At 42.3% G+C, this 14,829-nt stretch overlaps 1 protein-coding gene across 3 annotated transcripts in view; it reads right to left on the bottom strand.

Annotated features, from left to right (window-relative positions):
• Window positions 1–14,829, bottom strand: part of TULP3 (TUB like protein 3) — a 35,766-nt gene that overhangs the window by 13,186 nt on the left and 7,751 nt on the right. For all 3 annotated transcript variants that reach the window (XM_064143436.1, XM_064143435.1, XM_064143437.1), the window contains exons 2-5: window positions 10,142–10,193; window positions 6,583–6,745; window positions 3,217–3,393; window positions 1,452–1,582 (exon numbers count right to left, since the gene is read on the bottom strand). In XM_064143436.1, the coding sequence (XP_063999506.1) occupies window positions 1,452–1,582; window positions 3,217–3,393; window positions 6,583–6,745; window positions 10,142–10,174 (504 nt within the window). In that variant the 5' untranslated portion in view covers window positions 10,175–10,193. The remainder of the gene's footprint in view (window positions 1–1,451; window positions 1,583–3,216; window positions 3,394–6,582; window positions 6,746–10,141; window positions 10,194–14,829) is intronic.

Raw genomic sequence — 14,829 nt, 5'->3', positions numbered from 1 at the left:
ACCTGGCTACAATGTCCCTTCAGGTAGTTGTAGACAGCAATGAGGTCACCCCTGAGCCTCCTCTTCTCCAGGCTAAACAACCCCAGCTCCCTCAGCCTCTCCTCACAGAGCTGTGTTCCAGGCCTCTCACCAGCTTTGTTGCCCTTCTCTGGACATGTTCCAGCACCTCAACATCTCTCTTGAATTGAGGGGCCCAGAACTGGACACAGTACTCAAGGTGTGGCCTGACCAGTGCTGAGCACAGGGGAAGAATAACTTCCCTTGTCCTACTGGCCGCACTGTTTCTGTTGCAGGCCAGGATGCCATTGGCTCTCTTGGCCACCTGGGCACACTGCTGGCTCATCTTCAGCCTACTATCTATCAGTACCCCAACTGGAATTCTAATTAAAATCTATTAGAGGTAGCTGAATCTTATAGATTGTAGAACTCAGGAGATTCCTCCCTTGCTGAGGCTTGGAGATAAAGTTTGTGGTGGGTTAGGAATTTCCACCACCCCTCAATTAAAATTTACCAGACCAGCTCAAACATCTTGGAAGTAAGATGAAGCTATATTTTACAGCAAAGATAATTTTACAAGTATCTATATTAAACATATTGACATGTATTTACAATTATGAACAATTTAGAAATAGTATAGAAAGCAAATCTCCCCCAAGATGGGGCCCACACCAACCTCTCTCTCCCCAGAGAGAAAACAATCAGCAGAGCTCACATCACATGGTCAGTCAAGGTTAGTGTATGAGATTGGAGAGAGAAACGAAGAAACAGCAAACAGATCCAGTGCCCAAGACTTAAGAACAAAACTGTTTATACATTGGCTTTACATACCTCTAAGCAAACCAATGAACATACAGACTTTATCATTGTTATTCTTTTACAACCAATGCAATGAGCCTTAAACTACTACAAGGCTGATGGTTTATCTCAGTTCCCAGGTACAGCCAGTAGGAAGCTTGAGACACACATACAGACTTGAAGGTCACTAGTGGCTCTCACCGCTTCTTCCCTCCAGTATCCCCCGCTGTGTATGTTCAGAAGTTGGCACCTATAGCCCAGTCTCCCAAGTAGCTAACACAGACTTCTTGTACTACTCACCTACTCACCAGTGTGGCAGAACACAGCTAACTCACAAATATACTCACACTTGTCTTATGAATAGTAGCATGAACTGCTAAAGCTGTCCAGCATCCATGCCCTAACTCTACGCCCTTTATCTGGTCACTAGCTCTGACCTTCGGTCTTCCTGATGCTGCTCTCTTACAACTCACTGCTTAGTCATTACTCTAATTTAAAGGCTGGCCCTTCAATCAGATAACCTGACAGTCATGACCTTCCTCTGCCTTCTAGCTACTGTAGCTGCAGTACTGTATTTTAACCAAGTGCTCAAGGGATTAGCACTAAAATAAAGCATATGTCTAGCTCTTATCAGTAATGCATTTCAAGACACTTACTGCCAATGATTTCTCACTGGTTTCAGAACCAGGCCTCCCAGATTCAGAACACTGTGAATGAGGTGATGGTCTCCTACTAGTTTCTTCTTCTTCTGTGTCCTCCTCATCAAAATTCAAACTCCCTGAAATTCCTGTCAAAACACAGAATCAAGCAGGTAACCCATACAAGAGGATGTCACGTGTTCATGGCATCACTAACTCATGCACAAGTTCTGCATAGCTACGTGCTCTTTTAATCAATTTCTGTTGTTTCAGCTGCTCATTCTTTTCTGTGCCATATTGCCTCCTTGCAATTCAAACCGCTAATAACACTTTGCAGCCGTCATTAATGCACATTTTACATATTACATGATGCAACATATTGCTTAGTATATGCTGTCATTGAATTCAATCTGCCTGTTTTTACAAGAAAAAAGCCTTCTGTGCCTTAAGAACAAAACAAAAAAGGAAATCCAGTATAATGTGCTGGAGTCTCTACAATTTACATCCTTTACCACTTCCCCTTACTTTTGTATCCTGTTCTTACATCAGTAACTCAGACCTCAGAAATGCTACTGAAGGTTTGATTTTTAAAAACAGAAGTGCAGATTAGGTAGTTCCAGGATTTACTTAAACTTAAGCTAATGTGGGTATATAACTAAAATAACTCTGGAAAGAGACATTTATAAAGAGTTTCTATACACATATTGGTTTGGTCTTTCCTTCCACATGGAACTGTGTCTCCATTCTTTCATTTGGTTGTAGAATGAAAATGCACATAGAGCACTACAGAAAATGAACGCATTCAGCCTCTTAAGCTGAATTATTTTTTGAGAATCAGCATTACAATAGTGCTCTGACATGACACTGCATAGAACAGACACTGCTGAGATGGAACAGAAAAAGGTAGTCTTAACAACCTGTCAGTAAACTTTCCAAAGCATGTTTGGAAAGAGCAAAGGCTCTGGCCAATCGCAAAATTCTATGCCCACTGACTGCCTCTGAAGTTTCTAAATATTATCTCCTGCTTTCTTTCCTCATTTTTGTGTAATGCTGCTATCCATAGGTAAGCAGCTGTTGCATCTGACAACTGAATGGAAGTACTTCTATATGTGATAGTACCTTAACACACAAAAGTGTACTGGAAACATTCTGGGAGACAGACTCTGCAAAATAAAAACAAACTGTGTACCATATTAAACACCAGCCAATACTTTGCTGCAGAGTGCTTAGTCTGCATGCAAACAGAAGCGTAGCCCATGGTACTGGCAACAACATAGGATATTTGGAAGAAAGAGACAGATACTCCACTGGGAAACTGCTCATTTAGATATAACTACTAAATATAAAACTCTGAAACTGTTGATTGTGACAGCCTCTGACTTAGGAAGAGCACCTTTGCTGTTAGTCTCCTAAACATTTAAATTACGGAATTTCCTGCCTATAGAGGGTTCTGATCTTGTGAACATAGTCATCATATCTAGATAGAATCTGCCTAGAATTAAAGTACCTCTAACTTGAGCAAAATATGAATACAGCCTTTTGTCACAAACTTCCTTAGAAGAGCTGGAACTTATACAGCACATTAATAAAACCTTTAGAACATAACTGGTGTATCCCAACTATTATCAGAAGGACCTGCAGTTATGCGTTTCTACATGCTGCAGAATTTACTAGCTCTGCATTTAGAATATCCTACAGACTTTTTTTCATGATTACTCATAATCTTTAGATGTTGTTTATGCTGCTTTAACACCCATTATCTGGGTATTATATAAACTGTTACCTTGTTTATGCAACATTTCTTGGAGATCTGGCTTTCCTGCAGTGTTTGTTAGAGACTCATCACCATTTTCCTCATTTGTGCTGCCTTCTGTTTTGTAAGATTCAGCAGGTAGAGTCTGGAGCCTGGTCCCAAAATTTTGCACTTCTGATTTCAGGAAAGCAGCTGGTCCATCAATGCCTGTAATGAAACAAAAAGCTCAAGTCTGCCTTTTATAGTTAAGGACACATCCCAGGATGATAATTCTTTTTGTCTGCCTTTGTTCAAGCATATCTATCAGGTACTGATGTATCCTCTGATGTTCAACTCTTCTCAGAAGTCTTGGGAGGAGCCATGCATGACTCTAGCACAGACCACCAAATTAAACATTAGGCATCAGTTTAACTATTTATAAATATAGTGATTGTACCTACTTTTTTGCAAGGGCTTAAGCAACTAAAATGAGTAGTGGTTGTCATGCACATTGCTTTATTTATGGGCAACTACTCTATTTGCTTTTCCTTCGTGTTCCTGGTTCGCTCCTGTGCCAATAAGTGAGTGCTCTACAGTGAGCACCACAAAATGAATACGAAAGACCCACAGCCATGGGCATTAAAAAAAAGTAAATGGGTGCCCTCTATATTTTGGTAGAAACGAAATCTCCACATTTAGACACACAATACAGCTGTGCACCGCACATCATAACTAATGGAGATGTCTTCACATCAGGGTCTGGCATAACACTTTGTACACGTTTGTGTAGCACACAACATGTAAGTGTACTTCTATCTTTGGATTTCTTGCTTTCCCCGTTCTCCTCTTTCAAACTTTACTGCTTTATCTAGTCACCTATTTCTCACATGTCTTCTGCTGTTATCACATTGTAGCAGAATGTTTGGACTGAGGAAGCTTTGGAAGTATGGAAGCTATTGAAGAAACAGTTTTAATTTGTTTTGCTCTCATAATTTTGGTATTACTCAAGTTCCTTAATTAAAAAAAAAAAAAAAAACAACCAAAACTATCTTTTCTCTCATTTACTTTTTGACTTAAAAAGTGTCTTTTACCAAACTTATTTTAAGCACATAAATGCTTAAAATCCACATCACCACTCTCCTCCCCATCCTATGATCCTGCAAGACATCTAGAGAAGAAGAAAAACACTACGACAACAGGGAATAACATCCTTCAATACATGTTCTTCAAACTAGGCATCAGTGATTTGTTTGGGGCTTTTAAATTTTACTCTCTACTTTAATTCTTGTTCTGGTCTAACCCCAGCCAGCAGCTAAGCACCACACAGCCACTTGCTCACACCCCCGCTGCCCCTTTCCCTGTGGGACAGCAAGGAGAAAAACTCTGTGGGTTCAGGTAAGGACAGTTTAATATATTAATACAAAAAGTGAAGAAAACAGAAATGAAAATAATACAGGAAATGAGCGATGTACAATGTAACTCTTCACTGCCCAAATGCTGCTGCCACTGTCCCCAGCAGTGGCAACTGTCTCAAATCTCTGGCCAGCTCCCCGTTATACAAGGGCCATGACTTCAGCCCTATCTGCTGGTTTCTTCCAGCTATCCTAGCAGTGGCCCCTCCCAGCTTCTCGTGAAAATTAACCCTGTTTTAATTGAAGCCAAGACAATTCTGGGGGCAGATGTGGCTGGGTTGGAGGGTAGAAGAGCTCTGCAGCAGGACCTTGACAGCCTGGACAGATGGGCAGAGTCCAATGGGATGGTGTTCAATAGCTCCAAGTGCAGGGTGCTGCACTTTGGCCACAACAACCCCATGCAGAGATACAGGCTGGGGTCGGAGTGGCTGGAGAGCAGCCAAACAGAAAGGGATCTGGGAGTGCTGACTGATACCTGCCTGAACATGAGCCAACAGTGTGCCCAGGTGGCCAAGAGAGCCAGTGGCATCCTGGCCTGCGTCAGGAATGGTGTGGTCAGCAGGAGCAGGGAGGTCATTCTGCCCCTGTACTCTGCACTGGTTAGACCACACCTTGAGTACTGTGCTCAGTTCTGGGCCCCCCAGTTTAGGAGGGACATCGAGATGCTTGAGCGTGTCCAGAGAAGGGTGACGAGGCTGGTGAGAGGCCTTGAGCACAAGCCCTATGAGGAGAGGCTGAGGGAGCTGGGATTGTTTAGCCTGGAGAAGTGGAGGCTCAGGGGAGACCTTATTGCTGTCTACAACTACCTGAAGGGTGGTTATGGCCAGGAGGAGGTTGCTCTCTTCTCTCAGGTGGCCAGCACCAGAACGAGAGGACACAGCCTCAGGCTGTGCCAGGGGAAATTTAGGCTGGAGGTGAGGAGAAAGTTCTTCACTGAGAGAGTCATTAGATACTGGAATGGGCTGCCCGGGGAGGTGGTGGAGTCGCTGTCCCTGGAGCTGTTCAAAGCAGGATTGGACGTGGCACTTGGTCTAGCCTTGAGCTCTGTGGTAAAGGGTTGGACTCGATCTATGAGGTCTCTTCCAACCTTGGTGATACTGTGAATTCCATATTACTATAATGGTGGTATCTCAACATCTTGCAACAGTATGCATCCCAAAGTCTTAAGGTGTTTCCTGTGGCTTTCTTGATATGCTGATGGCATCCTGGCTCTCAAACTAATTACTGACACTTTCACTAGAATGTAGAGGTTTCATTGCTGCTGTTTTCCTCACTGTGACATATAAGTCCCACGGCACTCTCACTAATGGATTTCTTTTCACTCCTAACAGAAAGGACACGATTTTACTGTAATGTTTTCAGCTCACCAAGTTACTACCTTTGCCTCAGATATTTTATGCTTCTGACTTTCTGAACCACTACAGTTTGTTTATCATGTTTCAGTTGTCTCACTGAAGCCCACAGAAAACAACAGATGAGGTAAAAACTAGCAAGAAATAAATTCAACATTCAAAAGACTTCTGTTTTCTTACTATCTACTTTATCATTCAATTATACAAAATCTTGAGATGGACTATACCATGACACTAGGAAAAAAAGCACAGGCAGTCGCCATTGGATTATTTACCTTTTTCCACCCAACAGCTTCATTAGATTCTTATTTTGCATTTATATGTCTTTACCTTTACAGAAGTTCCTGAACCATCTCTACAGTTGTTGTTAGTCTAATGCAAGGGAGAGATTACTCACAGGCACACAAAGATTCTCAGCTGTCACAAAATTCACGGTAAGCATTTTTTGTTTTGCAACTCAGTACTGCTCAAGCATACTGCATTACAATTACAAGCATATTGCATTACAATTCTACTTCTCTACATAGAAAGTTATGGAATCAATCTTGTTTATCAACTGACCATTGTCACAACAACATAGGTGCCCAGCCAAGACATACAATGCATGCACTGGCATTTTGGAGAACACTGTGACAAGCAGGTTGATTACTTACCATGTAAAATAACATTGTCTTGGAAAGGAAGAGGAGTTTCTACTAAAGGAATCTGTTCCTCACACCCTTTGGGCTTTGACCTCCGCAGCTTTGACTCTGTATTTGGCTGTACCATCAAAGGATCAAGACGTTTCCTCCTCTGCTTCTTCTCTAGAAGTGCTCTCTGTGAAATAAAAAGAGCATAGAATAAGGATGAGTAACCATATCCAGCAAAGCAGAAGCCATGCCTCAGCCATTGGCAATGATGTGTCACTGATAAGCTCCAACAAACTTGAAATACTTGTAATCACATACAGACATGCAACACATGGATACCATTGTGTCTTTAGAGCAAGATAGAGCCTTTGATTCTCTACCAGTGGTTGATAGGTGATGATACCTGCTTATTTTCTGTCTATCTTGCAAACATCAGCAGATAATTTTAACTCCTTTCATTCAGTCTAAACTGCAGCAATCCACAGTATAAGCAGACAAATATAGCCAAAATTTACATTCCAGTGAAACAGTCAGGATTTCTCTAAAGACTTTTCTTACAGGGAGAAGAAACAGAAAGCAAAGTTGAGAGATAAAATGGGAGAGTGGGGAGCAGAGAAGGAGGGAGGGAAACTACAGTAATTAAAATAAAGGACTACTCCAGTAAAAGGAAAATTTATCTACCTTGCAAAAATTTTACATGAAATTCAGGACTGGAAGGAAAGAACAGTAAATCTAACTGTTAAAAAATAGAACATTACTCTTCCAAGATACACTGAGCTGGGGGTCAGTACAGTATATAACAACTTCCACAGATACTTAAATGATGATTCTATTAGATCAGTTTTTTAAACACTGCAGTGCTTACCAGGCTGATTCTTTTTTATAGAACATTTGGTTTCATCAGCCAAGCCCATGGGATAATACTGATTTGTACAGAAAAATGCACTTTACTGCTGGGAGATCTTCTTGCAAGAACTTCTGGATAATCAAAACAATATAATTTGACAGTAATTTGTTTCATGAAGATCTCTCTCTACTACATTGATTATTGTCATGGAAAAATTCTACAACTCCACTGACAGAGCTGATAGTAGCAGTTCATTTTCTCTACATAAGGTGGCAGAACAGCCTTACCTTCAGTACTATGGATTCTGAGACTTAGTCCCTTAAAATGAAGTAGAAAAAAAAAGGGGAATTTTTTGTTTGTGTATTTTCTCTAGCTAGCCTTTTCCTCCATCTCTGTGTTACAATAAAAATAAATACATTACAATACAAAATGTAGATAGTTCTTAGAAAGGACATCAGAATATATAACTCATTCAATAAATAGCAGATACAAATTATTCTGATCTGTTCAGGATTTTGTGAACTCCAGGTATGACGTACTTCTCAGAAATGTTTCCTTTGCAGCACAAAAAAGCTGAAGATCAGCATACAGGGTGATTAAAGGACTGCAAACTACCAACTCTAGTTCTAATGAGTTTCCAGTGACGTACGAAGTCAGATGTTTCAGATGAATATAAGAGCAGATTAATAAGACTACTAAATTCAGTATTATTTCTACAACTGTGATGAACAGGAAGATTCCAACCTGTACTCCACTCCTGCACCCTTGAAGGTTCAGCACCATACTAGTGATTATTTGGTACCTCTGCCTTAGTAGGCCATGTGCGATAGGTCTCAGCTTTAAAGAAAAACGTTAGCCATGTTTGTATGTTGTAGATCAGAGGTCCTCAAATTACGGCCCGCGGGCCGGATACAGCCCCCTACAGTCCTCAATCCGGCCGCCAGTATTGACAGAACCCCAACACCCCACCCCTCCCGGGGGTTGGGGGTGAAACCAAGCAGCCACTTCCTGCCACTTAATCTGCTCATCGGCCTCCACAGCCCCCCAAGCACCCACTGGGACTGGGCTAGAACCAGCACCTCGTCCTCGACCCGCCTCCCCTCACCATGGGGCACCTCTCGGCTACAAACCGCGCCGCCATCGCCCCGTCCTCCTCCTCCTCCTCCTACTTCTCATTGGCACTCGACGAAAGCAATGATGTTCATGATTTTGCACAACTTCCAATTTTCATTCGTGGGACAAATGATTCTTTCGGAGTCACATAGGAGCTTGCTACACTGAAACGCACCAAAGGAACAACTACAGGAGAGGATATCTATGAGAAAGTTTGCCAAACTACAAATGATTTGGAGCTGGACTGGGGTAAACTATTCAGTGTGACAACTGATGGTGCTCCTAGCATGGTGGGGTCTATGAAAAGAATGGCTGCACGCATTAACAAAGAGATAGACAAACGCAACCGTTCACATCCAATAGCCATACACTGCATCGTCCACCAATAAGCACTGTGTTGTAAATCACTGAAGCTGGACTCTATCATGAAAATTGTGGTTTCTTGTGCTAACTTCATTAGAGCTCATGCACCAAACCACAGACAGTTTCAGGAATTTCTGTCTGAGCTAAATGGTGCCTATGCAGATATTCTGTACCACACAGAAGTCCGTTGGCTGAGTCAAGGGAGAGTTTTGAAACGATATTATGACTTACTTCCACAGGTTTATGATTTTATGCTTTCTAAAAACAGAGAAGTACCAGAGCTGAAAGATGCAGAATGGAAATGACACCTTGCGTTTCTGACAGATGCAACAGAGCTTCTCAACAATTTCAATGTACAACTTCAAGGAAAGGGGAAGCTCATCTGTGATATGTATTCACATGTGAAAGCGTTTCAAGTCAAATTAGACCTGCTCATTAGCCAAGTAAAGGAAGGAAAATTCTGCCATCTCCCCACAACTCAAAACCTGTCTGCAGAAAAAACAGCAGTTGCATTTCCAAACAAAACACATATGGATGTACTAAAAATGTTACAAAAGGAGTTTCAAATTAAAGAGCTTTGTCTCCATGAACAGGACATACAGCTTTTCCAGAACCCATTTTCTGTTGACCCTATTTACCAAATTGGCCAAACTACAGACTTATGACTCACTGAAAGATGAATTCAAATCAAGCAGCCTTAGTTACTTCTATGCATCTCTGCCCTCGGAGACATATCATAATCTCAGGAACCATGCTGCAAATTGCAGCCATCTTTGGCAGCATCTGTCTGTGAGCAGACTTTTTCCCAAATGAAACATCTGAAATCTCCAATCAGATCCAGACTAACTGATGAACACTTGCATCACTTGCTACAACTCGCAGTGACAAATATGGAACCTAACACCGACCATCTCATTAGCCGAAAGCAGGCCCATAGTTCACACTGAAATATTATTTGTTTTTGTTGATTACAATTGCTCTTCATTTTAAATACTGCATTCTTTTTCCTGGGTTTTTTTTGTGCACTACTACAAATAAAATATGTGCAGTGTGCATAGGAATTTGTTTATTTTTTTCCAAACTACAGTCTGGCCCCTGACAGTGTCTGAGGGACAGTGAACCAGCCCCCTGTTTAAAAAGTTTGAGGACCTCTGTTGTAGACTGAGCACTGTTAGCACTTCGGCTCCACTTCTCCCATCTCTACATGGCTAAGGTTTCTTTTCTTTTTTTTTTGCAGCCGGCTTCAGCATAGTCCTTTACCTGATTCTCTAGTTTCAGCTGTCGCAGTTTCATGCATTCATCCTCAAAGATGCTGGAAAAGGAAAAGAAACAAATCAATTATTGCTAGTTAACTGTTTGCATAGTAAGAGTACAGGATAGTCACAGCCTACAACTTCACAGTCAACACCTGTTAAGATGTAATTTTTATGCTGTGACAAGACCAAGTTACAAGGCATTATTTCCTATTCTGTCATAAATAGGACCAAACTATAGTTTAATCACCCTATTAAACTACACTGAAAACATTTTGTACACAAAAAGCTCCATTGCTGATGAACAAGGTAGCGAAGCACTATTGAGATGGGCTATGAGACAATTAACATTTGAAGGTTTAACACAGTTCAAAGTAATTCACTAATGTCTCTCCTCCTTCATAGAGCATCCAATTCCAAATTAACTCTGCATTTAAAGTTTTTCTTAGAGTCAAACATATACCATTTCCCCCTCATGCCAGACTGCCCAGAACTACTGACAATATCAGAGAGAATTTGTATTTTGCATCACCAGACATTAATTCTAGAGATGGAAAAAAATACTTATTTCACTAGGTGTTTCATAATGACTTTCACAAGAAGTCTGTTTTTTTAATTCCTTATATTTCCCACTTCCTTTAGCATGATTATGAATTAATAACATAAAATGCAATTTAGAGCAGTTAACTCTACAAAGGGAAAAGCTTAACTGAAAAGTGGGCACACATGCTGTCTGTCACAGTTGCACACTTCCTTCCTACAAAGCTTTGACATAAACATCTCCGGAAGAGAGAAGCATCAGGCAGAAGATACTAAATATAGGAAAGTGAGAAACGCCACATATTTTATTGATAGCGTGCAGAAAAGCTGGGCTAACCAAAATTTCAGTTTAAACATGAGATTCTCTGTCTGGTCTAGGTATGCAGAAATGTCCAATAATGTGAAGTCACAAGCAGCGGACACTGCTTAAGCATAGAATCAACAGGTTGGAAGAGACCTCCAAGATCATCCAGTCCAACCTAGCACCCAGCCCTATCCAGTCATCTAGACCATTACACTAAATGCCTCATCTAGACTTTTCTTGAACACCTCCAGGGAGGGTGACTCCACCACCTCCCTGGGCAGCCCATTCCAATGCCAATCACTCTCTCTGTGAAGAACTTCCTCCTAACATCCAGCCTAGACCTCCCCCGGCAGAACTTGAGACTGCATCCCCTTGTTCTGTTGCTGGTTGCCTGGAAGAAGAGACCAATCCCAGGTAGTTGTAGACAGCAATGAGGTCACCCCTGAGCCTCCTCTTCTCCAGGCTAAACAACCCCAGCTCCCTCAGCCTCTCCTCATAGGGTTTGTGTTCCAGGCCTCTCACCAGCTTCATCACCCTTCTCTGGACACATTCCAGCACCTCAACATCTCTCTTGAATGCAGGGGCCCAGAACTGGACACAGTTCAAGGTGTGGCCTGACCATTGATAAGCACAGGGAAAGAATATCCTCGTCTTACAGGCCACACTGTTCCTGATCCAGGCCAGGATGCCATTGGATCTCCTGCTCACCTGGGCACACCACTGGCTCATCTTTGGCTACTCTCTACCAGCACCCCCAGGTCCCCCTCTGCCTGGCTACTCTCAGGCACTCTGTCTCCAGCCTGTAGGACTGCTTGGGGTTGTGGCCAAAGTGTAGAACCCTGCACTTGGCCTTGTTAAATTTCATCCTGTTGGTTTCTGCCCACCCATCTAGCCTGGCAAGGCTCCTCTGCAGGGCTCTCCTACCCTCCAAAAGATCCACATCTGTTCCTAGCCTGGTGTCATCTGCAAACTTACTGATGCTGGACTCAATCCCCTGGTCCAGATCACCAATAAAGATATTGATCAGGACGGAGCCCAGGACTGAGCCCTGGGGCACACCACTAGTGACAGCTGCCAATTGGATGTGGCACCATTCACCACCACTCTCTGAGCCCTGACTGTTGCAGAGGGGGCATTCCCAGTACCTATGACTATTTGGCGGAGAGGAGAAATTAATTGGGGCAATATAAATTGTATATTAAAAAATATATTTATTAAATTCAATATTCTGAACTCTTGTCACCCCCAACCACTGTATATTAATATTAAAGTTCGGTACACGGTTATGAAAACAATCTAGGATATGTACAGGGAATTTGTTAATCAACTAGCAAAAATTCAAACTATAAACAGAGAGAGGAGTTTTCCCTGCAGCTTACTGCCATTTGGGATCTTTAAGTTATTTGCCCAGCAAAACGGCTGAAACTCTTTCTGCTCTATGGCAGAGGCAACTTATATTACAGAGGTATTAATGCTTTTACTCACAATTCTTATTAATTATTAATCACCTTCCAGGGCAGTCACAGTCTATGTCTAATGTCCAGTTCTCCAGGGTCTCTGCCTGTGAGGCTGGAATCTTCCCGGCTTGAGGGGAAAGGATAAATATTCCCAGTTTGTGGGGAAACAGGTTTTCTCTAACTTTTGTTCTCCTGGCGAAGAGGCTATCTCTGCCTTTGGTGCTGCTGGCTTCTTCTGGATGCTGTGTCCAGGAATTCTCAGCTGGCAGGATTTGAGGAGGGTATCATGCTGTCTCTGGCACAGTTGTTCACGGCTAGCAGGCCGTGTGTGTGTGTAGACAATCCAGGGTCTGCTTCCTGGTTATCTCAGCAGCAGTGGCTTTTACCAGGCAACGATAGGCAGCGGGCATGCAAAGTGTGTGTGGCTGCTGGGAGTCTGAGCTCCGTAGGCAAAGGCAATGCAGGATCTGGTCCTGATAGCACAATAGCGTGCAGATGTGCACAGCTGTCTTAGGAGGCTGTAGGGTCCTTATGTATATATATATGTGCAGGCTTAAATGAACTCTGCATCTAAGGTACATAGGCAGGTGAGCTGCGAATGAGTCAAAGCATGAGGTCTGAGCCTCTGAGCATCGGAGCTACGCAATGGCATCTGAATGTGGGGGTCTGAGCAGCTGAGCGCTGCAAGTGAGGGTCAGAGCACATGTCTGAGCTGTGCAGGTGAGTCAGAGCACACTGTTTACCTGTGCACCCCTATTTATTGAATATGGGCTGAGATTCATGGCCTCTTTGGCCACTAGAATGACCAATCAGGCTGGCAGTTAGCCAAACCTTACCTTGCCTGGACTTTCCCAAATACGGGGATCACATGGGCTTACCCCAGGGAGACACAAGCTGGGTGTGACTTACAGAACCTGTTTACAACCAGGGGTCCTGGCAGAAAAACATGTCCAGGCATGCATAGGCATAAATCAGCCTCTTTTTGGGCCTACAGGCCCTCCATGACACTGCCCTCCAGCCAGTTCTTGACCCATTTCAGAGTGAATCTGTCCAAGTCACAACCTGCCAGCTTTGCCAGGAGCCTGTTGTGGCAGACAGGGTTCCTAATTTTTTCCTAATGAATTCCTAATTATTTCGTAATAGAAAATGCATCCCAAACAATTATAGTCAATCTCTTCTTCAGAAGTAAAAAGAAACAAACACAGTATTATGTCTGGAAATCTCCAGGTTTTCTTTTTCAAATTAGTATTTTCTACCCACACTGCAATAAAGTTACATGATGTCAATGGCAGGTCTGAAAACTTCTGCAACACAGATTACCCAATGCCTCATCTCCAGCCACTCTGCTGAGACTCAAATATGCTTCTAATACATAGATTCCAAACCCCTGACAAACTTCACTATTTTTATTTACTCCTTCTGCAACCTTCCTTTCAGTTCTTGGTCATCACAAAAGTGTAACAAAGCTTCCCCCACAAACACAACTCTTAAACATTTTTTTTTAGTTTTGTTTGGTGGGGTGGGTTTTTTGTGTTTTTTTCTTTTTTTAATACAAAACGGCACGGCTGGTGTTGTTACAGACTTTACAGGAAAAGGCTGTGCCAGTCACTACCACAGCTCATCACTAAGGAATGCAAGTAGTGTGCTTACAGTGCCGCGGGCTTTAAACACAAATTCTCCTTCAGATGGGACTAACACAGACCAGTAACATCCAAGTGCTTCTTGGGCACGCCCGGGCAAAACCTCTGCTTTTTGTTTTCTGTTTGGAGGGTTTGCATGAAGTAAGATAAATTAAATATTCAGGAAAAATAAGCAGCATTTCCATAGCTACAACAAAATTCAAAGCAGGAAAAAAACCCCACAACCATCAAATGAGTTGCTCATTTACCTTTGATAAATAAGAACTGAGAATATTCAAGTAGCCTATCATGATCTTTCTCTTCCCAGATACTGAAGTCGAGCACACTATTTAAGACTCTACTCACCAACTCCTCTGTTTATTTAACAGAATCCACTAGCTCAGGAATCCACTAAAGCTGCGTGACAGCCAATTTCAGAATAACAAACTAATGAGTTAATTTCATAGATTTTCATATATGCAATTAAGGCATTGTCTTTACATGGTTTACTTCCTTTTCTGTCCAAATGGCACACTAATAACCCATGGAATGCTTTACTGTTGTAAAGAGGCAAATAAAAGATTTACTGAGAACAAAGTTTGCAAGGAATTGGCAGTTTGCAGCTGCGAGAGAAAGGCAACAAGCACGGTAAGCAAGAAAAGCCACAGGAAAAGCAACAAAGCTGGTGAAAGATCTAGAGAACTTAAAAGGAGCAGGTGAGAGAACTGAGAGTTTTTAGTCTGGAGAAAAGTTGGGTGAGGGGAAACCTCATTCC

Source organism: Pogoniulus pusillus, chromosome 5 (genome assembly GCF_015220805.1).
Source record: "Pogoniulus pusillus isolate bPogPus1 chromosome 5, bPogPus1.pri, whole genome shotgun sequence".
Taxonomy (NCBI): domain Eukaryota; kingdom Metazoa; phylum Chordata; class Aves; order Piciformes; family Lybiidae; genus Pogoniulus; species Pogoniulus pusillus.
Note: the sequence above shows the minus strand (reverse complement) of the source record. Positions and strands in the feature narration are given on the sequence as shown.